Source organism: Pristis pectinata, chromosome 17 (assembly GCF_009764475.1).
Source record: "Pristis pectinata isolate sPriPec2 chromosome 17, sPriPec2.1.pri, whole genome shotgun sequence".
Taxonomy (NCBI): domain Eukaryota; kingdom Metazoa; phylum Chordata; class Chondrichthyes; order Rhinopristiformes; family Pristidae; genus Pristis; species Pristis pectinata.
In genome coordinates, this window is record NC_067421.1 from 9,883,480 (window position 1) to 9,907,763 (window position 24,284).

At 40.2% G+C, this 24,284-nt stretch overlaps 1 protein-coding gene and 1 pseudogene across 2 annotated transcripts in view; both read left to right on the forward strand.

Annotated features, from left to right (window-relative positions):
- Nucleotides 1-7,616: 7,616 nt before the first annotated feature.
- Nucleotides 7,617-10,935, forward strand: LOC127579220 (immunoglobulin lambda-1 light chain-like; annotated as a pseudogene).
- Nucleotides 10,936-22,711: 11,776 nt separating this feature from the next.
- Nucleotides 22,712-24,284, forward strand: part of LOC127579218 (immunoglobulin lambda-1 light chain-like) — a 50,387-nt gene continuing 48,814 nt past the window's right edge. For both annotated transcript variants that reach the window (XR_007957643.1, XM_052031827.1), the window contains exons 1-2: nt 22,712-22,867; nt 23,009-23,353. Coding sequence is in view for 1 of the 2 variants with exons in the window: in XM_052031827.1 (XP_051887787.1) it covers nt 22,819-22,867; nt 23,009-23,353 (394 nt within the window). In the remaining variant the exon portion in view is untranslated. The remainder of the gene's footprint in view (nt 22,868-23,008; nt 23,354-24,284) is intronic.

The following is a 24,284-nucleotide window of genomic DNA, read 5'->3' on the forward strand; positions in this document are numbered from 1 at the left end:
CAGAAAAGGCAGTTGTTGAAGTCAATTCGTGCTCAACGCCGATCTGATATTCGATCTGCTAAAGTGTTCTGCGACAACCGGACAAAAAACCGTGTGAATCCTGCTGGGAAAACTTGGGCTTAGCACCAAGAAGAATCCCAAGTATAAATAATAAATACTGCAAACACTCCGCGGGTCAGGCGTCATCTGTGGAGAGTAAAATAAAGCCGACGATTCAGGTCTATAACCTTTTAGGAAATCTTCCATATTACCACCAACACCTGCACAGTTTTAATGGGTTTCCATTTCCCTGTCTGTTTGTTGTTTATTGTTTATGACGTTAGGGATGGTGCTCGGTTACATTTGATATAGAAGTTAAGAATGTGTGGACTTGGAAATATACCGAATTTTTCCGGGAGCCTCCATTCATTTCTAAAAGAATACCAGGATTCTGCAGATTGATAACCAATCACCAATCCACAACCCTTTATTCCACAGGGGCTGCACATTCACACGGATTAATGCACTTTGTTCCAACTTATCGTCTGTTCTAAATAAAGAGTATTGGCATTAGCACACCAGCACAGAATTGGGGTGGGTGTAGACTTGTTTCATAGCCGAATCATACAACTGTAAGGCAACAATGACACTGTCAATGAAACAAGAGCAATTTCTCCAGAAAAACTCGACGAGCGCTGGACAAAGCCATGTAAATCACATGGATGAAATCTCTCCCAGTGACTTACAAGCGTCGGCCGCCGAGCATGACTGGCGGAAAATAAATGTAATTCTCCCGACTCTGCCTTGTTAGCGCCGGATAAAAAGCTTGAGAGGAAAGGAAGGAAATGCAGAAAGACAGAGATGCAAGTGCATACGAACAGATGGATAGTTGGATAGATGGAGAGAGAGAGAGAGAGAGAGAGAGAGAGAGAGAGAGAGAGAGAGAGAGAGAGAGAGAGAGAAGCGGTGGGGAGAGTGCGGAGGAGGAGAATTGGAGAGCTACAGTATATGTTATAGAAAGAGGAGAAGCAGCCATGAGTCTCCCATTAGCTGTCAGAAATAGTTATTCATTTAGTCCCATCTCTATTCCTTATGGCCAGCAACTACTTAAACTTCACGTGACAAACCTACGCTTAAATCGTCACCCACCAATTTTCAGGAACTGCTTTTCTGCAGACCATTTGCGGATATCTCAATATTCTAAATTGTTCTCCAATTGGCAATGTAAGTTTGAAATTTAGCCACCCCTACATTGAAGGAAATCCGTCAGCTAATTTGCGCAAAATTTGGTTCCACACAGGAATAACATATCCGTAATCTCTGCTTTAATGGTCTTGCTTGAGGTATACATTTTGGCTGGGATAATAAGCTAGCAAGCAATGAGCCAAGGCTCAGTGATGACCTTACAGCGTCCTCTGCGCTTCCAGCACACTTGGTACCATGTAGCTTTTGGAAAAGTATAAACAGGATCACACCTAAATTGCTCAGTATTTCTAGTATGTTCCATACTCCTAGTCCAAGCTGCCTGTTGTTGTCAGGCTCACAGTTGCCCTCAATTTTTTTTGCCTTTATTTCAATCAAGGGACCGCCGGAAAAATCAGTCACATCACGCAATTTGCAGAAGATGTTTGTATTTGGGAAATTATCGAAATATTCTGCTCTCAAAAGGCGAATTAATGTATTTTCCTTGGATAGAGAACAGCAGACTCAAGAAACTCATATCTATGTTGAGATCTTTTCCCCAGTGAGATAAAAAAACGCATCTATACTGCTGCTCCATGCATTTCCCTTATAGTTTCCACATGGTGAATATCATGTTGACTGCTTGGAATCCACGGTATAGTGTGGATTGCAATTCTTCCACAGCTAAGAAAAGGTAATTTGTGGATAATGCTGGTGACTTTCCGTGTTGCAGACAGAAGAGGGCGTCCTCTGTCTTTTCTACATTTGGATTTGTCCGCTGTCTTGGATGACAATTGGTGGTCGATACAATAGTCATTAGCAACTCTTATGGCATGTTTTATGTGTGACACAAAAAAATTCTGCGCCCACCCCCGAACATATGTGTGTATATGACGACAGCACTTAGTTTTAAGAGAAGGGGTATGAGATTTAGGTGGGACTCGGAGAAAACATTTTCACTCAGAAGATGGTCGAAATCTGGAATGCTCTGCGGAGGATGAGACTCTCAGAACATTTAAAAAGTATTCAGATGAACATTTCAAATGACATGTGATGAAGGACTAGAGTCCGAGAGCTGCGTATTGAAGTTAGTATTGATAGATTCCTGATGACGGTCGTGGACACATTGAGTCGCAGGCGCAGTTTCAGAGTTTTATGACTCTGCAACACTTTTTATGTCCCTTTCACGGTCAATGAGGTAATCTGGCATGTACCAGTGTATGCACTGGGTGTTTGTCTCTCTCATGATATACAGTGTTGGATGTAACAGAGCAGTCTTGTATCCGAAGGAGGACTCTGTTACTTTTTCCTGGTCGTTTGCCATTCACACCTTTCCCAACTTTCTGATTGAAGTCTGCCAGTAGGATATGCATTCATTCAACAACCTAGACAATGGACAGTGATTGCCGTATGTATGACGCTGTTCTGGTAACTCACTGCTTCCTGTTACGTCATCGCGTCAGCCGTTCGGACGCATAGGTCATTATAACGCAATATTTTAAAACTGATGGCGACACCCGGGATCACAGTGACCTGCAAATCCGACATCCTGCACTTAACACACACATTACGTTCCTTGTTCGATCGAAACATGCACCATACAATTAGTTCATCTTACTCACCTGTATATATTAACTTGGATTGAATATTTCATCTACTTTATTCCTGTAATAAAAAGCAGCAAGTTTTAAGAGTTTCTTTCTCTTCATTCTTTCGCCCCCCACCCCGAACTGCCCTCTCTCTCTACCGCTGTTTTAGGTTGTTAGTCACGAGACATATGTTTCTATTTCAAAATCCTGTCATGACTTTTTTTAGCAGCATTTTCAACCACCTCGAACCCCTTCAAGGCCCGCTTACCTATATGTCCAGGGTTCTCTGCACTATTATTTTGACTTGGATTTTTAAAAATTACGCCTGCCAAGAAATGTCACTTCAACATTTTCCGCAGTAAATTTTAGCGGTCGATCCCTATTCACCTGTCTGTCCTAATCTCCTGGTTGCTTATCAGTTCAAATTTGAGGGTCAGTCCCACGCAGGGATAAGAACTAGACAATCCTTCTTTAGTGGTTTTGCTTGAGGGATGTATATGGTCCAAAACGAAAAGTGATTCAGTGACGACCCTAGAACACCCTACATGTTTGTGGCAACTCCACATCTCACCAAGACTCAAGTAGCAGACAAAAAATACCTATTGCTCGACTGATATGACCGTGGAATAAAGTGATGCAACATCAAATAACTGCAATATTTCTCAACTGTGGAGATCCATCGAAGGGGGCACATTCCAGCCGGGTTGCATGCAAGGTCAGTGATGCTCCACCAGAGCTGAAAAATCAAGAACTGAATCAGATGCTGCCTGACCTTCTGAGTATTGCCAACATTTTATTTTGGGCTAATCTTCAATTGTAGTAAGGCTCACAGCTAACAACAATTTGTTTGACTTCGGTTCATTGAATGGGACTGAGGCAGAAATAAGTTACATCTCGCATTTTGCAGAGCTTTGTATTTGGGACATGATGGACCTGTTCCGCTTTGTAAGGGGGAATTCATGTCTTTTCCTTTGGTAGAGAACTGCAGATGGCATGAGCATGCACCTGCCGTGAGATCTTTTCACCAGGGAAGTAAAGAATCAACATGTAGAGTGGCTGCTGCTGCTCCTTGCATCTCTCTGAGAGCTGTTCCACGATGAAGATCATGTGTACTGCGTCTCAAAATGGTTGGATCCACGGTTTCTTTTGAAAACATCTCTTCATCCACTGAAAGAAGGCGATTGGGAGGGTTATGGCGATGATATTCCGTTTGACAGACAGCAGGGGGACTACGCTATCATTTGTGGAACTGGATTTGTCTCCTTTTCTTGAATGACAGGCCGTGGTCGGTTGAGCAGTGATAGGCAACTGTAATGTCAAGTATTCTGTGCGTGATCGTGACATGTCTTTTCCTTTGCCATGCGCACACGAACAGGTTGCATAAATTGAAGGCAGGGAGTAATGAATTGAGAGGAGATTTGAGGAAGATTTTTCCCGCAAAGGATAGTTGATATCTGGATTCCGCTGCCGAAGAAGTGATACATTTAACAGATATTTAGATGAGTATTTCACATACCATGGCATGGAAGGATATAATCCGACTGTTGGAAAATGGGATTATTATAATGATATACAAGATAGTTCTCATGACACAGTGGGCTGAAGGGCCTGTTCCAGTTCTGCCTGACAATACAGCAGCTCTGCTGTCCGATGCATGAACAATGATATAATCGAATTGGTGCAAGTGCTGCATTGTTGGTTGTTGACCTGAAGTCTTGCGCTTGCCTTTCTCATGAAATACGGTTTTGGATATAACAGGGCTACTTTCCATCGGGAGGGAACCTCCGTTGGGGTACCTCCTTCGAATCATTCCGTGACATTCATGCCTTCCTTATGTCCCTTCGGACCGCGGAATTGAAATCGCCAAAGAGGAGAGGCATTCGTGACAGAACCCAAAGTACAACCAAACCTATGGACAATAACAGCCGCGTGGGTCATACTGTTCTGGTAACTCACCCCTTTCCGATAGTATTGGTGTCAATTTAAAAAACAGTAGCAAATTTGGTACCCAGTATTTAAATTAAAAGCACTGCTCTATACAGGAGAGCAAAAATCAAACGTGTAGTGTCAGCAAGTAATTCACTCAAAACTAGTGATGCTGCCATTTGAGTTATTTTTAAAATCTATAATATTTAATTCCATTGATGACATGCGCTTTTGAAATACGGGACAAATTCACAGAAATGAACGTTTAGGTTGATGGACGGATTGCCATGTCTCCCTTGCCAAACTTACAAGATTACATCAACTGTTCTTTTTCCGTTCAGCTTCTGTTAAGCAGGGGTGTAGTATTTGGAAACCTCCTGTCATCCCGTTGTCGTGCAATATCAGAAGAGGTTTACAAGATAGTAGTGAGAGCCGTTATTGGATTCAATGTTACTTTTCTGAAATATGCATTTGAGTTGAATCATTTAAATTTTCCATTCTGAACATTGCTAATATTTTAGTACTTTATCTCACCCGCTCTTTACCGGATGCGATGTACATATTTATTACATCAGACATTCCCTCTGCCTGAACGGCATAACCTGTTTTGTCTGCCTGAATCATTCCATTCTTATGCTTTCACTATAATAGGTTCAGAAAATAATTTTTGTTTTCCCTTTCAATGTTTAATGTGTCCATTCCTTTGGCCTTCATTCCTCTTTCTGTTGTCCTTTCCAATTCTTTCTTCCTATTCTACTTAAAACTCTCGTGTATTTTGAAATGTTCAAATTATTTGTGGAACAGAATGTGATCTTCAAGTTTTAATGCGTGTTGCATTGCATTAAATAAAAGGCATATTTTAATCGCTTTACCCAAAACGCAACACACGTGATCACAACGCATTAATCATTAATTTAAGACGCCTTCCGGATTTACGATTTTGATATTATTTCCATTGATATCAGTGCCTGTAAGGACTTCACTCGGCGGATATCTCTCTTCCTGAAATGGTCTCGCTGGTGCAGCGATGTCAAGATCCCAGCCCAGTTTATTCTAAGTCTCAGTCTGCAGTCTCCAGACCATTCACACGTTTGTTTGCCTTTCAATCGCAGGGATGTCGATATAAAATCACTGTCTTCATTTGATATTAATGTCTGAACTTGCATGGAATGTTTCCTACCATCTCTCCCGTTTGTCTTGTTGCAGAGGCAGCGCCGATTTACTCCGTGATCTTCCTCTGTTCTTTCTACATGGTGGAAATGTCTCTCGCGCGCGCACACCCACCCACCCACCCACCCACCCACAGAAACACACAGACAGACAGACAGACAGACACAAACACACACACACGCACACACACACACTTTAGCACACGCGCACAAAATCCTGATAATATCTTTCTTACGGTCTGAAATGTTCATACCGGTGAAGCCATTTCAAGCCCCTAACACAGTCGAAGCGATGCATCAGGCTGCAGTCGCCAAACCATTCACACGTCTGTCTGTCTGCCTTTCAATTACAAACGGTATAAATGGGAAACCAATGTCTCGAATCAACATGTCTAGACTTGCATTAAAACGTTTCTTGCAATCTTCCCTGTTGCACTTGTCAACGTAGCAGCACAATTTTACTCCAAGATCTTCGTCTGTACACTCAAGATGGAAATGTCTCGCACATACAGACAAATCCTAAATCTTCTTAATAGGACATAGCTTCAACGAAGAAGAATCTCAAACAATTTTCATGTATGAATTTTGGAACTTTTCTGGTTTATGGTCACACGTTTATCTGCCTTTCGATTACTAACGATGTAGATGGAAAATCAATGTCTCCAATTGTAATAAATGTCTGGAGTTGCAATGAACGTTTCCTGTAATCTTGCCGGTTGCTGTTGTTACAGGGGTAGCGCCGTTTTACACTGTGATTATGATCTTTTCTCTCTGTTGTAGAAATACCTCGCACATGCAAAAAGAGAAATAAGGTGCACTTAATAAAACATAGCCTCAACGATGAAGAATTCCGAACAATTTCCAATATTTCTCTCAGAAACTTTATAATATATTGAGGGAAGGAGATATTCGTCAGAAGTCCGAGGGCCATCCGCAGTCATTGCATGTTTGCAGTGATGAATGCGAAGGCGATTGTGCAGGAAATGGTCTTTCCTACTCATGCACATCAGTGACAGATTTACAAAATATATATCAAATATTAATAAAATTAGATATTAATAATATCTATCATTATGGATCACCGCGTAGGTTAAACGTATCGCCCCATTTTGACTTATTTGAAGTGAATTTCAATGAAATATCTTCCGTGGAGGTACTGCTGCTGTTTTTTGGGCAGAGTTCTGCTGCGCGTTCCTGTGGCTCACTAAAACCAGAGCTCTCCAACAAGCAACACACAAACACACACACACACACACACACACACACACACACACACACACACACACACACACACACACACACACACACACACACACACACACACACACACACACAAGATTGTCAGACCTGTGTCCTAAAATGACAACTGAAATCTTTCTTGCAGTCGTCTTTTCTCCCTTTCATGCCTTGCAAAGGAGACCTCTGGGATTACGAAAATATATAGATTTAAATGGATAATAAAAAGAGGATACAGAAGACGGTGAATGTGTTAAGATTTCTCTTCATATTTATGGAAACATCAAATGATGCAGAGATACAAATCGTAAACGAAAAATTAATATCTGCCGATTAGATGGGGCATAATCTAACACAACAAGAATATGGCATCTTCTGATTAGCGACAAGGAACATTCTGATTTGACTGATTTGTATAAACAGGACCACGCAGTGACACCTCGTAACACGATTCATAAGTGAGCCAGAGAGAAAGTTGAGAAGCCACTTCACCTGGAAACTGTCGCCCTGTCGGAGCTCAAGTCATTCAATTGCAATGTCTCACTGGATCCGGGTTGTCAGTGCGTTGGCGCTTTTCGCAGTTTGTGAGTATTTTAGTTTCATCCACTTCAGATTTCTTGTCCGCACAACTCGGTGGTATCCTTGTGGGTAATTGCTGCAATATTTTACCAAACATTTGTACTGTCAATCGTCTTCAATTTTTGTTCTTATATCGGTCTTTTTTTCAGATTCAAACGCGGATGTCACAGTAAATCAACCGCCTTCGAAGTCCACCTCTCCGGGACAGAACGTCGAAATCACCTGTACGATGTCTGGCGCCAGCTTAGGGAATGCATGGGTCTCCTGGTACCAGCAGATTCCCTGAAACACTCCCCGGAGTGTGGTATACTATTATTCTGGTAGTAGCGTTTACAGAGGCCCAGGAATTCCAGACCGTTTCTCCGGCTCAGTGTCAGGCAACACTGCGACATTCACGATATCGAACGTTCAATCGGAGGACGCTGCGGACTGTTACTGTGCCATGTGGAGTAACGGCTTAATATTTGGCAAAGGAACGAGTCTGGGCATTGGCAGTAAGTAAAATAACTTAATCTAACGTAGCTGTTGGTTCCTGCTAACAACTGCGTGGTTTACAGATTGGCTAAAATTGATTGCTTGTACAACTGATAGTTTTAAAGTAACCCAACTCTTCAGAAGCCTCCCTCACGCCAAGGGTAATTTGTAAGTTTTTCATAGAAAGTACTGTTTCCGTATCTAAACCTGGATAGGAGTTCGACCTCTCGTTAGCAAGTGACGAGGTTTCAAAGTTTGATGCTTTTGATGTGGTCCCGGTGGCTCTGTTGGAAGTTGAATGCATTTGTGATTATTGATGTTCAACATGAACTGTTTTCGTGGTGAATTAATGAACCTGGTAATAATCATGACCGTAAGGTTGGAAATTTACAAAAAAAAACAATTCAAGAGGCTTAATTTTACGTCCCCGAAATGGTGTTCACGGCGCGGGTATACATGGATATAAAAATGCAGATATTCCAAATCTGAGATACAAACATAAATATGTACGCAGGATGAATTGGCGGATAGAGAAACAAAATTAACGTTTGACGTCGAGGTCCTTCGTCAGAACTGTAAACGGATATGTTAGCTGTCAGCCGATATTCTATCGGAATGCCTTTGCTATATTTGGCGCATTCATTTCCAGTATTCTTACATTTACCCTAAAATAGCCAGTTCAGCAAAACTCAACATTACATTGTGTCCTTGCTGATAGATGGCGATTCCCATTGTAGTTAGCCGGAGTCCCCTTTGTAAGAAATGGAATTTCCTTTTGCCGAAAGAGACCACGTTTGGAGCGGCGTCTTAAACGCAATCACATTAACAGGTTGATTCTAAGTGCAGGGTCGTGTGCCTGTTGTGTAACTCTCCCCTGCAACGCATACCACTGGCTCACTTGATTACAGTTTCGTGAATTATTTGGAATTAAAAGCTAATTGCTTCTAGCGAGATCTTGAAGAATAGTGAACAATTTTTAAAACAAAACAGAATGTGAGGGAAGAAACGAACAAACCCACTGTGATAGCAGCAATGTCAGGGTAATCTGTTTCACGGGTCCAGTTAGGACTGAGGTATTCTCTGTGTGAGCGACTGATGTGATCGCCGTTGCTTTGTTTTATATTTAACCTGAGTATAAAATTCGGTTTAAACCATTCAGCGCCTTCCTTAAATTACTGAAGAATCCATAGCGTAGCTTTCTCACTAGACGTTTCAGTGTCCATGCTTATTCTCAATGCGCTCTGTTCAACTAAGCTGGAGTCGAGAATAAGACCTGATGCCGTTCGAACTTTAACGCTCTGATATCAAGGTTGCGTCCCACCACCACCCCCCCCCCCACCCAAATGAAATTCCATGTTTCTGAACTTCTCATTTCCACATATTTGTTCAATACCTTCGCGCTCTCTTATAGAATTTCATTGTGCAGGACTTCTGCGACAGGACTTTTCCTGTGTTTCATCTCAATCCATGTCTGCCGTCTGCTTCATGCGAATATAGAAACTACTTTATAATTGTTAAATCACCACAGAGATGGGATGGAGTGTGGAATTAACGCATCCACAAGCTCTTATTTTTGGGAATCCAGTGGGGAAATAAGTTGTGGAAAGAGTTACAAGAAGGAGTAAAGTTTGAACAACAGAACAAAAACTGCATGTAAAAATTGTTTAACAGAAGTTTAACACCAAATTGTATTATCTCCGTTTTTATCAGTGACTGTCCCCTATTTCCTTCCCAACCCCTCTCTAAGGCTTAATACATTCTGGTTCTTATGAAGACCCTTGATCCGAAACGTCAACCCCGTTTCTAGCCCCACCGACGGTGCTTGCGCTGCTGACTGCTTCTAGTATTCTTTTTGTTTCGGATTTTAACATTTATATACTTTTGCTGCAAGACTTTACGTTCCATCTGTTTTAACCTTCACTCCTCCCAAACAGTGAAAAGAGAAGCTTACGCAGTCCTTTTCTGGACACCTTTGCTGGATCATTGCGTCGAGTACTTTTTCAAAAAAGGCATGTAAGTTTAAAGTAGCTACAGTTCTCACATTCATGCGGTACAAATCATGTCGGTCTAGCTTGAGTATGATGTGAACACGCCGTCTTAAGATTCCAGGAAGGTTTCTTAATGCCCGCGAAAGGCAAGCAGTTGCATCTTCTGAGATTTGTGTAAATTGACGCCAATTGAAACAAAATTCAGAGATAGTTGCCAAAGACTAACGATATACTGTAGTCCGTTTTGCATCACTCCGCAGTCTGGATCTCTCCCGGTATCCTGGAAGGGAATTATTGATCGGACCCCTCGATCTGCAATTTTTTAAAGAGTCTGTAGTATGGAAGTGATATTTTGACAGTGGTGGATAGTGGCGAACTCTTTATTGAATTGAATGGACCAGTTCGATTCGAAATATATTTTGAACTTCGATGATACTTCAAGTGAAGTAATCCGAACCCTGACTAAACCTTGACTTTATATTTCAAACAGATCCCCGTGTACCCACAGTGTCTCTACTCCCATCTTCAGCGGCGGAGGTCACGGGGAAGGGAATTGCGACCCTGGTGTGTTTGGTGAATGGGTTTAATCCGGGCGCCGTGGACATCGACTGGACTGTGGACGGCAGTGCGAGAAGGGATGGTGTTGGGACCGGCCGGGTCCAGCAGGAGGCGGACAACACAATCAGTGCGAGCAGTTACCTGACTCTGCCAGCCTCAGTCTGGAACTCACACGAGCTTTACTCCTGTGTAGTTAAACACGAGTCTCAGGCAAACCCGATTAAGGCAAACATCGCGAGATCTGGCTGCATCTGATGTCTAATGCTTGTGAGCTGAGCTGAGCACGTTTGTTTATCACTTTTCGTTCCTTTTCTGCGGCAAAGGGGTAGAAATGTGTTAGATCTCGAAGTTTAATAACGAAAAAGCCTCTGAAGTTGAAACAATGATTTTATGACGTGTACACTTTGAATGCAGTTGAGAGATTATCGCTGTTGATTTTAGCCTCAAGACGAAATAATTTTCCTTTTGTGTATTCAGTAACGTTAGCGAAAGACACCGATATTGCCATTGTACCCGAAGTATTGTTTGCAGCCGTTGAATAAAATTATTGAACTGATTTCAAATGCAACGCTGTTTCTATTTGCATAATTTCTGATCCAAATGGTGATGACCTAAGATGGTTTGTGTTGGCTCTTAGTTTTGCGCTATCCCCTTTGAATTTTGCTAAGTTTCCATCATTTATCACAATGGTAGAACAAGGGAGAGCCGACACCTATTGTCAGGTTGTTCAGTGCGCTCAGCGGGACGTGGAGGAATGCAGGAAATGCAGTTGTTGAAGTCAATTCGTGCTCAACGCCGATCTGATGTTCTCCCTGCCAAGGTGTTCTGTGTCAACCCGGCAGAACACCGCTTGAATCCTTCTCGGCAAACTTGGGCTTAGCACCAAGGGGAATCCCAAGTATAAATAATAAATACTGCAAAGACTCGGCGCATCAGAAGTCATCTGTGGAGAGTTGACGTTTCAGGTCGATAACCTTTCAGGAGATCTTCACTGCAACCACTAATACCTGAACAGTTTTAATGGGTTCATAATTCCCTGTGTGTTTGTTATTTATTGAGTGTGACATTAGGGAGGGTGCTCTATTACGTTTGACATAGATGCTAATAATGTGTGGAGTTGTAAATTTACCGGATTTGTCTGGGAGCCTCCATTCATTTCGAAAAGAATATCAGGAATCTGAAGATTGATAAATAACCACCCATCCTTAACCCCTTATTCCACAGGGGCGTCACAATCACACTGAATAATGCACGTTGTTCCAATTTATCGCCTGTTCCAAGTTATCGTCTGTTCCAAATAAAGAGTATTGGTATTGGCACACCAGCCACAGATTTCGGGTGGGTGTAGAATTGTTTCATAGCGGTATCATACAACTGTAAGGTAACAATGACACTGTCAATGAAACGAGCAATTTCTCCAGAAATATCGATGAGTGAAGGACAAAGCCATATATATCACATGCATGAGATCTCTCCCAGTCACTTGCAGCCGTCAGCCGCCTAGCAGGATTGGCGGAAAATAAGTATAATTATCCCTACTCTTTCTCGCTAGAGGAGGAAAAATATTTGAGAAGAAAAGAAGGTAATGCAGTAATTCAGAGATGCACGTGCACACGAGCAGATGGAGAGTTAGACAGATAGATAGAGAGAGAGAGAGTGGAGCGAAAGGGGGAGAGAGAGCGCGAAGGAGGAGAATTAGTGGGCTATATGTTATGGGAAGAGGAGAAGCAGCCATGAGTCTCCTATTAGCTGTCAGAGATAGTTATTAATTTCGTCCCATCTCTATTCCTTATGGATGGCAAAGACTTAAACTTCACGTGACAACCCTACGCTTAAATCGTCACCCAGTAGCTTTTCCGAAGGGCTTTTTTATTGAACATTTGCTGATATTTCAATATTCTAAATTGTTCTTAAATTGACAATGTGAGTTTGAAATTTAGTCACCCTTGCATTGAAGGGAAATACGTCAGCTAGTTTGCGCAAAATTTGGTTCCACACAGGAATAATATTTCGGTAATCTGGTCTTTAATGTTGTTGCTTCAGGTATAAATTTTGGCTGGGATAAAATATTAGCAAGCAATGAGCCAAGGCTCAGCGATGACATTACGGCATCCTCTGTGCTGCCAGCACACTTGGTGCCATGTAGTTTTCGTTCTTTTTCAATTTTTTATTAGTTTCCAAATTAATGCAGACTGAAATATAACATCGATGATTGTACATATAATACAAAGAGATCAAGAGAACAATCATGGCATAGATAATCATAAAGAATAATAAAACATAAAAAATCTTTAGACCTCAAGATCTCTTAGTAGATGAATACAAAATAAAAGAAAGGAAAGAAGACTTATTGTGTACATAAAAGAAAAGAAAGAAAAAATCCCCAAATCAATAAAAAAAATTGTAGATAATCAAATCAAACTAAAAAGAAAGTCTCAAAAAAAAACCAAAAAAATACTGGACTGAAATTTCTCAATATAAACAGAGCAATATTACGTCATCAACTCAGTTCCTCTAAATTGAAAAGTAATTGAAAAGGGATCTATATCATATGAAAGCATTGAATAAATGGACTCCAAATGTCTTGAAATTTAAGCGAAGGATCAACAGTACCACTCCTAATTTTTTCCAAGCTTAAACATGATATAGTTTGAGAGAACCATTGAAAAGTAGTAGGGGGGTATTGGATCCTTCCATTTAAGCAAAATGGATCTTGTGGCCATTAATGTGACAAAGGCAATCATACCATGAGCAGAAGCAGATAAATGGCCAGACTCCATCCTTGGTAATCCAAAAATGGCAGTGACAGGGTGAGGTTGTAAATCAATATTCAATACAGTTGAGATAATGTTAAAAATGTCTTTCCAATATTTTTCCAAAAGATGACAGGACGAAAGCATACGTGTCAGAGAAGCCACATGCGATTTACATCTGTCACATATAGGATTTTGTCACGAACCAGCAACAAAAGAAACACCTGAGCATGATTCAGTGTTTAAAACTATTTTATTAATCACTACTTATGATAATACGTAAAATAAAAGTAAAAATGTTAGTATGTTAGACTTCAAAAATGTTAAACCTCGAACGTTAACCCCAAAACTAAACTCTTCGTGTGTGTGTGTGTGTGTGTGTGTGTGTGTGTGTGTGTGTGTGTGTGTGTGTGTGACAAAGTCCCAAATTCCAAGTTCCGGAATGGTTCTTAAAGTTCAGTTCCGCAAGCCATAAGGTGAAACATGAGCAAGGGCTTCTTCAACAACCACCGTTGTCTGAAGATAAGACGTAGATGTAGAGAAACATAGAGAGAGTAAATACGAAATCCAAATGTTCCACGATGGAACCCAAACGACACTTCAGTGTTTACTCGGTAGTGACTTCCTCACCCCGAAAAGCATCCGAATCGTGGTCGTCCACACACAAATACCTGTTTCCTTCTGCAGGTCAGCAACAAAATGAACTCCACCGGATTACTTCCAACTTCCATACATGGGTTTCAGTGGCAAACACAGTTATTGTTTCTCCTCCATCGATAGAGAAAACAAGCAGGCTGGTGTCTCTCTCCCTTCTCTCTCTCTCTCCTTCTTCTTCTTCTTCTTCTTCTTCTTCTTCTTCTAACTTCTTCAACAACGTCATTACGTCCTTTATCTTCTATTGACGTAAGCACGCCCCCCACACACATACACACACACTCTCTATCTTAAAGGGACTTTCACTGAGTCCGTAACAATTTATATGGTGATAAAAACGGGCTAGCTTATCTTTTGACATATGGGTCCTGTGAACTACCTTAAACTGTATCAAAGAATGTCTGGCACACATTGAAGATGTATTAACTAAATGAAGAATTTTCTTCCTTGTCTCTGTATGTAAAGATGTCTGGAGTTCAGTTTACCATTCATTCTTAATTTTGTCGAGTGATTCTGGACGTATTTTCATAATGAAATCATAAATTATTGCTATCAAGGCCTTCTGATGAGGATTACGACTTAAATTTTTTTCCGTAATTTCAGTTTTGTAAGGTGTTGGAAAAGAGGGTATAGTTGCTTTTAAAATTTTCTAATCTTCAAATATCGAAAAAATATTAATATAGACAAATTGTATTCGTTAGGCAGTTGTTCAAAAGATGAAAAACAGTTATCATTGAATATATCACGAAAACATACTGTTCCCTTCCTTTTCCATTTGGAAAGAGCTGAGTCAACTCTGGATGGATGAAAGAACAAATTAGATTGAATGGGACTTGACAAGTTATATTAGTTCAATCCAAAAAATTTACGAAATTGGAACCATATTCGTATTGTATGTTTAACAATTGGGTTAATCATATGCTTACTTAATTTGGTAAGTGCAAAAGGGATTGAAGCTCCTAAAATAGAAACTTATGAAAATCCAAGTACTGATTGGTGCTCAAGGTGTACCCATTTGGGGCATTGAATTACATCTGAATCTTGTATCCAAAAAATTAAATATCTGGTATTAATTGCCCAATAATATAATCTACAGTTAGGCAGGGCCATACCACCATCCTTTTTTAGTATTTGTAAATATTTCTTGCTTAACCTTAGGTTCTTATTCTGCCAAATATATGAAAGAATTTTAGAATCAATAGTGTTAAAAAAAGATTTCGGGACGAAAGTTGGAATAGCTTGAAATAAATATGAAAATGTTGGTAAAATATTCATCTTAACTGCATTAATTCGGCCTACCAGTGATAAAGACAGCGGGGACCTTTTAGTAAATAATTGTTTAACATGGTCAATTAAAGACAATAGAGTAGCTTTAAATAAGTACTTATGTTTGTTGGTAATTTTAACACCTAAATACATAAAATAGTCAGTTACCAATATAAAAGGTGATTACCTGTTAATTGGGGTTTGAATATTTAATGGAAAAAGTTCGCTGTTATTAAGATTTAATCTATAGCCATAAAAAAACACTAAACTGATCTAGTAGTGATAGTACTGCGGGGATAGATTCATCCAGATTAGAAATATAAAGTAACAGGTCATCTGCGTAGAGAGATACCTTATGAATCTTCTGTCTGCGAGTAATGCCACAATTATTTCAGGAATCCCGGAGTGCAATAGCCAAGGTTTCGAAAGCAATATCAAATAATAAATGGCTTAAAGGGCAACCTTGTCTAGTAATTCGAAAAAGCCTAAACAAAGGAGATCTTTGATTATTAGCAAGCATTGAAACCATAGGTGTATAATAAATCAGTTTAATCGCTGATATAAATTTAGGGCTGAAATTAAATCTTTAAAGTGTAATGATTAGATATTTCCATTCGACTCTGTCAAATGCCTTTTCAGCATCTAGTGAAACAACACATTCTGGAATTTGGATGAAGGGTTATATATAATATTCATTGATCTCTTAATATTAAAATGTAAATAACGATTCTGAGTAAATCCGGTCTGGTCTTCAGAGATAATTTTTGGAAGAACCTTTTCCAATCTAAAGGCCAATATTTTGGAAAATATTTTTGAATCTACATTTAATGAAGATATAGGTATATAAGATGCACAATCACTGGGATCGTTATCCTTTTTAAGAATTAAAGAAATAGTTGCTTCTTAGAAAGGTTGTGGTAGTTTACCTACTGATAGGGCATCTTCAAAAATTTTTGCTAACCAGGGAACAAGAATATTCGAAAAGGATTTAAAAAATTCGGCTGTATATCCGTCAGGGCCGGGTGCTTTACCCGAGTTCATTGAAAATGTTACTTTCTTTATTTCTTCTTCCGAAATGGGAGCATCGAATGTAGAACGTTCATTTAAAGATAATTGGGAAATCTTCAGATCTCTTAAAAAATCAGGCATTAATGTAGAATCCTCAGGGGATTCTGATTGGTATAAAGAAGAATAAAATTCTTGAAAGTGTTTGTTAATTTGAACATGACCTATCGTGTAGGTACCATCTGGTTTACGAATATTATGAATCTTACGTTTAGACAAAGTAGCTTTCAATTGGTTGTCCAATAATTTACCAGATTTGTCACTATGTTTATAAAATTGACTTCTGTTTTTAAGTAGTAGATTTTCAATTGAAGATGTTAATGATAAACTATGTTGCAATTGGAGTTCTGTTCTCTTTTTATAAAGCTCCAGATTAGGAGTATCAGAATATTTTTTATCGATTTCTTTGATCTTGTCAGCTAATATACGTATTTCGTTATTAGTTCGTTTTTTCAATCCAGCGGAATATGAAATAATTTGACCACGGATGTATGCTTTAAAAGTATCCCATATTGTACCACTGGATATTTCTTCAGTAAAATTGGTTAAAAAGAAAAATGAGATCTGTTCTTTAATAAACTGGACGAAATCCAAGTCTTGTAATTAAGAAGGGTTAAATCGCCATTGTCTGACATCAAAGGGTACATCTGGTAATTTAATTGATAATTTCAATGGTGCATGGTCAGAAATGGCAATTGCATCGTATTTACACTCCGTAGTAAGTGGAGCTATTCTAGCATCGATAAAAAAATCAATCCTCGAATAATTATGCTAGACTTGAGAGAAGAATGAAAATTCTTTATCATATGGGTGTAGAAATCTCCAAACATCTAAAATTACGGATTCAATTAAGAAAGAGGTAATAAAAACAGCGGATTTGTTTGGAAGTGCAGGATTTGACACAGTTCTATCCATCGAAGGGTTTAGACAGCAGTTGAAATCACCCATAATCAAAGTTTATTGATTTAAACTAGGAAAAAATGCAAACATATGTTTAAAAAATTCAAAGTGATCTACATTGGGTGCATGAACATTAACCATAACAACTTTTTTTATTATGAAGTAGACTAGTAATTAATAAAAATCTACCATTTGAGTCTGATATTGTCTCATGATGGAATAGTTTTTTGGAAAATTAGAAACAGGATCTGACCTAATCTGCTCAGTATTTCCAGTATTTTCCGTACTCCTAGACCAATCTGCCCGCTGTAGTCAGACTCATGGCTAGCCTCAATTTTTTCCCCTTTATTTCAATCAAGGCACTGGAGGAAAAATCAGTCGCATCGCGCAGTTTGCAGAATATGTTTGTATTTGGGACATTGTCGAAATATTCTGCTCTGGAAAGGCGAATGAATGTATTTTCCTTGAATAGAGAACATCAGATTCAAGAAACTCATATATGTGTTCAGATCGTTTCCCCAGTGAGATAAAAAACAGCATCTACACTGCTGCTTCATGAATTTCCCTTAACGTTTCCACATGGCGATGATCATGTCGACTGTATGGAATCCATGGTGTGATGCGGGTTGCAATTCTGTGACGGCTAAGAGTAGGTGGTTTGTGGATGGTGCTGGTGATGTTCCCTGTTGGAGACAGGCGAGGGCGTCCTCTGTCGTTTCTGCATTAGAATCAGTCCGCTGTTTTGGATGACAATTGGTGGTCGGTAAAACAGTCATTAGCAACTGCTACGGCACGTTTTATGTGTGATACAAAAAAATTATGTGCTTCACCCCCGCTCCCCCATACATGTGTGTATATGATCACAGCACTTCGGTTTAAAATGAGATTAAGACAGAACTCGCAGGAGACATTTTCACTCAGAGGATGGTTGAAATCTGAAATGCTCTGCCGAGGAAGAGACCTCCAGAACATTTAAAAGGTATTCAGATGAACATTTCAAATTATACGGGATAAAAGGCCAGAGTCCGAGAGCTGGGCATTGGGATTAGCATTCATAGATTCTTGATGTCGGGCGTGGACACACTGAGCCGCAGTCGTGGATCATATTGACCGCCAACTCCGACATCCTGCAGTTAACGTACTCATTACATAACTTGTCTCGTCGAAACGTGCACCGAATAATTAGTGTATCTTACTTACCTGTATATATCAACTTGGATTGAATACTTAAACTGTTTTATTCATCTAATTAAAAGCAGCAAGTTCTAGTTTTTTTCTTTTAATTAGAATCACTGCCCGAGCTGGGTGCTATGGTAAGAAAGTTAGGGCAATACCCTCGAAATAATTCATTCAGATATTGTCCCAGATTCAGTTTTTACACGCTTACCCACGCCGGTACCACCCGTCTGTATCTTTTGCCTCCTCTCTCTACTTATTTCTGCCTTTCCACCTCTCTCTTCTTAATTCCCACCCCCACCATCTCTCTCTAAGGCTATTTTCGTTTCAGGTATGAGACACATATTTCTATTTCAAAATGCCGTGATGACTTTTTGAACAGCTTTTTCAACCACACTCCAACACTTCAACTCCTGTTCAGCTATACGTCCAGGGCTCTCCGCACCATTCCTTTGAGTTATATTTTTTAATTAGTCAAGCCAAGAAAAATCACTTCAAAAGTTTGCGCAATAAATTTTAGCTGCGATCCTCTTTCACCTGTCTGTCCTAATGTCGTCGTTGTTTATCAGTTCAAATTTGAGGCTCATTACTGCACAAGGAAAACAACCAGACAACCCTTGTCTAGTGGTGTTGCTTGAGGAATGTAAATGGTCCAAAACGGAAAGTGATTCTGTGATGACCTTCGAACATTCTACATGTTCCTGACAACTCCACATCTCAACACGACTCAGGTACTACACAAAAATACTTATAGCAGGACTGATAGGCCCACGGAATAAAGTGATGCAGGGTAAAAAACTGCAATAGGTCTCAACTGTGGTGATCCACCCAAGGGGGTGCATTCCCGCAGAGGTGCATGCAAGGTCAGTGATCCTCCACCAGAGCAGAAAAATCAAGGAGGGAATAAGATGCTGCCTGATATTCTGAGTATTGCCAAAATTTTATTTTGGGCTAATCTTCTGTTATGCTAAGGCTCACAGCTAACATCAATTTCTTTGATTCGGTTGATTGAATGGAACTGAAGCAGACATTAGATACATCTAGCATTTTGCAGACCTTTGTATTTGAGACATGATGGAACTGTTCTACTTTGGAGAGGTGAATTCATATCCTTTCCTTCGGTAGAGAACAGCAGATGGCATGAGCGTGCACCTGCGGTGAGATCTTTTCAACAGCGAAGTAAAGCATCGACATGTATAGTGGCTGCTGCTTGCATCTCTCTGAGAGGTGTTGCACGATGAACATTATGTGCACTCTTTCTCAAAATGGTTGGAATCCACGGTGTTCCTTTAGAAACAGCCCTTCAACCACCAAAAGAAGGCGTTTGGGAAGATTATGGTGATGACATTCCGTTTGGCAGACAGCGGGGGGTCTACGCTGTCGTTTGTGCTACTGGATTTGTCTCCTTTTCTTGAATAACAGGCCGTGGTCGGTTGAGCAGTGATTGCGAACTGTTTTGCAATGTATTATGTGCGTGATCGTGAGATATCTTTTCCTTTGCCATACAAACTCGATCAGGTTGCATAAATTGAAGACACGGAGTAAGGTATTGAGAGGAAATTTCAGGAATATTTTTCTCTCAGAGTAGAGTTGAAATCTGGAATACACTGCTGAAGAGCTGGTACATTTAACATTTAACAGATATTTAGACGAGCACTTCAAATACCATGACACGGAAGGACATAATCCGAGTGCTGGGAAATAGGATTATGATAATTATACACCAGATGGTTTGCATGGCACAGTCGGCTGAAGCAACTGTTTCAGTTCTGTCTGACAATACAGCATCCCTGCTGCCCATTGCCCGGACAATGAGATCATCCAGGTGGTGCAAGTGCCTGCATTGTGGGTTGTTGTACTGATATCTTGCGTTTGCCTTTCTCGTGAAATACGGCGTTGGGCAGGGCTACTTTCCATCTGGAGGAGACCTCCGTGGGGGAATTCTTCCGACTGCTTCATTTCCATTCACACCTTTCCAATGTTTATGTCCCTTCCGACTGCGGGATTGAAGTCGCCTGAGAGGAGATGCGTTAGTGACAGAACCCAAAGTACAAACAAACCTATGTACAGTGACAGCCGCGTGGGTCAGACTGTTCTGACAACTTCCAGATTATATTAGTTTCAATTTAAAAAATGAGCAGCAATTTTGGTACCCATGATTTAAATTTAAAAAAATCCTGCTCTGGCTTGGACAGCAAAAATAAAACGTGTTGTGCCAGGCCAATAATTCACTCAAAAACCAGTGATGCTGCCATTTGATTTATATTTAAGATCTATTACATTTAATTCCTTTTATGACACGCGATTCTGAAATACGTAACATATTTACAGAAATGACCGTTTGGGATGATGAACGGATTGCCACGTCTCCCTTGCCAGCTTTATTAGATTACATTAGCTGTTGCCTTCCGTTCAGCTCCATTTAAGCAGGGGTGTAGTATTTGGAAATTTCCTGTCATCATGTTGTAGTGCAATATCAAAGGAGGTTTAGAAGAGAATAGTGAGTGTCGCTGCTCGCTCCATTTTTACTTTTCCAAAATATGCATTTGATTTGAATCATTTAAATTTTCAACTCCTAACGTTGTTAATATTTCAGTATTTTATCTCAACAGCTCTTCATCACATGCGATGAACACATTTATTACATCAGACATTCCCTCTGCCTGAACGACATAATCTATTTTGTGTTCCTGAATCTTTCCATTCTTATCCTTTTGCTATAACAGTTTCAGAAAATATTTTTGAATTCCCTTTCAATATGTCTATTTTCAAACAAATCTTTCTGCCTGCATTCCTCTTTCTGTTGTCCTTTCCAATTCTTTCTTCTAATTCTGCTGAAAACTCTCATGTATTTTGAAATGATCAAATTATTTGTGGAACAGAATGTGATCTTCAAGTTTTAATGCATGTTATCATTACATTAAATAAAAGGCATATTTTAATCTCTTCACCCAAAACACAATACACCTGTGGTCACAACGCATTAATCATCCTAAATTAATTGAAGACTTCTTCCCGATTTACTATTTTGATATTATTTCCATTGCTTTCAGTGCCTGCAATGACTTCACTCGGCGAATATCTCTCTTTCTGAAATGCTCACGCTGGTGTAGCCATGTCAAGATCACAGCCCAGTTTATGCTATGTCTCAGGCTGCAGTCTCCAGACCATTCACACGTTTGTTTGCCTTTCAATCACAAGGAAGTCAATGGAAAATTAATGACTCCAATTGATATTAATGTCTGAACTTGCATGAAATGTTTCCTGTAATCTCCCCCGTTACTCTTGTTAAAGTGGCAGCACAATTTTCATCTCTGATCATCGTCTGTTCTCTCAGGATGGAAGAAGCACATAAAGACAAGTCCTAAATCCTCTTAGGAGGACATAGCTTCAACGAACAGGAATCCCGAATACATTTCGTGTATGACTTTAGGAGCTTTTCTGGTTCATGGTCATACGGTTATCTGCCTTTCGATTACTAACGATGTAAATGGAAAATCAATGTCTCCAATCGATATTAATGTCTGGAGTTGCAATGAACGTTTCCTGTGATCATGCCCGTTGCTCAGGCAATGATCGTTACTGCTCATGCACATCAGCGACTTATGCTATCTTAAAATTATGAAATGTATGTCAAATATTAATTAAATTAGATATCAATAATGTCTGTCATCATAGATCACCGCGTAGGTTAAACGTATCGCCCCATTTGACTTCATTGAAGTGAATTTCAATGGCATTTCTCCTGTGGAGGTAGTGCTGCTTTTCTTTGGGTAAAGATATGCTACGCATTCCAGTGGCTCACTAAAAGCAGAGCCCTCCAAGAAGCAACGAACACACACACACACACACACACACACACACACACACACACACACACACACACACACACACACACACACACACACACACACACGCACACACACACCCTTACAAGATTGTCAGAACTGTTTGCTAAAGCGACAACTGAAATCTTTCTTGCAGTCTTGTTTTAATCCCTTTCTTGCCTTCCAACGGTGACCTTTGGAAGACGGTGAAGACTGTTATAATTTATCTTCATACTTAAGAAAACATCAAAGGATGCAAACATACAAAACCCAAAAGAAAAATCCATATCTGCCGAATAGATGGCGAATAATTAAACTCAGCAAGAATCTGCAACTGCTGATTGGCGACAAGGAACACTCTGATTTGACTGATTTGCATAAACAGGACCACGCACTGACACCTCGTCACACGATTCATAAGTGAGCCGGAGAGAAAGTTCAGAAGCCACTTCAGCTGGAAACTGTCGCCCTGTCGGAGCTCCAGTCATTAAACTGCAATGTCTCACTGGATCCGTGTTGTCAGTGCGTTGGCGCTTTTCTCATTTTGTGAGTATTTTAGTTTCATGAACTTTAGATTTCTTGCCGGCAACACTGGGTAGTATCCTTGTCGGTAATTGCTGCTATATTTTACCAAGTATTAGTGCTGTCAATCGTCTTCATGTTTTTCTGATATCGGTCTTTTTTCAGATTCAAACGCGGAGGTCACAGTAAATCAACCGCCGTCGAAGACCACTTCTCCGGGACAGAACGTCCAAATCACCTGCACCATGTCTGGCGCCAGTTTAGGGAGTAACGGTGTCTCCTGGCTCCAGCAGATTCCCGGAAACACTCCCCGATCTGTAGTGTACTATTGGTCGGGCAGTAGCGTTTACAGAGGCCCGGGAATTCCAGACCGTTTCTCCGGCTCAGTTTCAGGCAACACTGCGACATTGACAATATCAAACTTTCAATCGGAGGACGTTGCGGACTATTACTGTGCCATGTGGAATAGCGGCTGGATAATTGGCAAAGGAACGTGTCTGGGCATTGGCAGTAAGTAAAGTAACTTAATCCAACGTAGCTGTTGGTTCCTGCTAACAACTGCGTGGTTTACAGATTGGCTAAAATTGATTGCTTTTACAACTGATATTTTTAAAACAACCCAACTCTTCAGAAGCCTCCCACGCCAAGGGACTCCTCTAAATTTGTCATAGGAATTACTATTTCCGAATCTAAAGCTGGATAGGAGTTCGACTCCTCGTTACAGAATGATGAGGCTTCAACGTTTAGTGCTTTTGATGGGGTCGTGGTGGCTCTGTTGGAGGTTGAGTGCATTTGTATTGACAGAATCGAGTTCAGATCGATGCCTGAGCATGAAAATCTGCGGGAAGCAGATTCTAAAAGATATCTTGCACACTGGCGATAATATGTAAAACACCCAGCTGCAATTCGATGAGAGCTAATTATTGATCCTGAACATGAATTGTTTTCAAGGTGAATTAATGAACCTGGTTAAATTCATGACCATGCGGTTGCAATTTTATGAAACAATTCATGAGGTTTAATTTTACGTCCCAGACATGGCATTCACGGCGCCAGGGGACGTGGATATAAAATGCAGATATTCCAAATCTGAGATATAAATAGAAATATGTAGGTAGGATGGATTTGCAGATAGAGAAACAAAATTAACGTTTGAGGTCGATGTGCTTCGTCAAAACTGTGAATAGATATGTTAGCTGTCAGCCTATATTCTGTCGCAATGCCTTTGCTATATTTAGCGCATTCATTTCCAGCATTCCTACATTTACTCTGAAATAACCAGTTCAGCAAAACCCGTCATTACATTGCGTCCTTGCCGATCGATGGTGATTCCCATTGTAGTTAGCAGTCGTCCCCTTTGTAATAAATGGAATATTCTTTTGCAGAAAGAGACCACTTTCGGAGCGGCGCCTGAAACTGAACCACATTTTACACACTGATT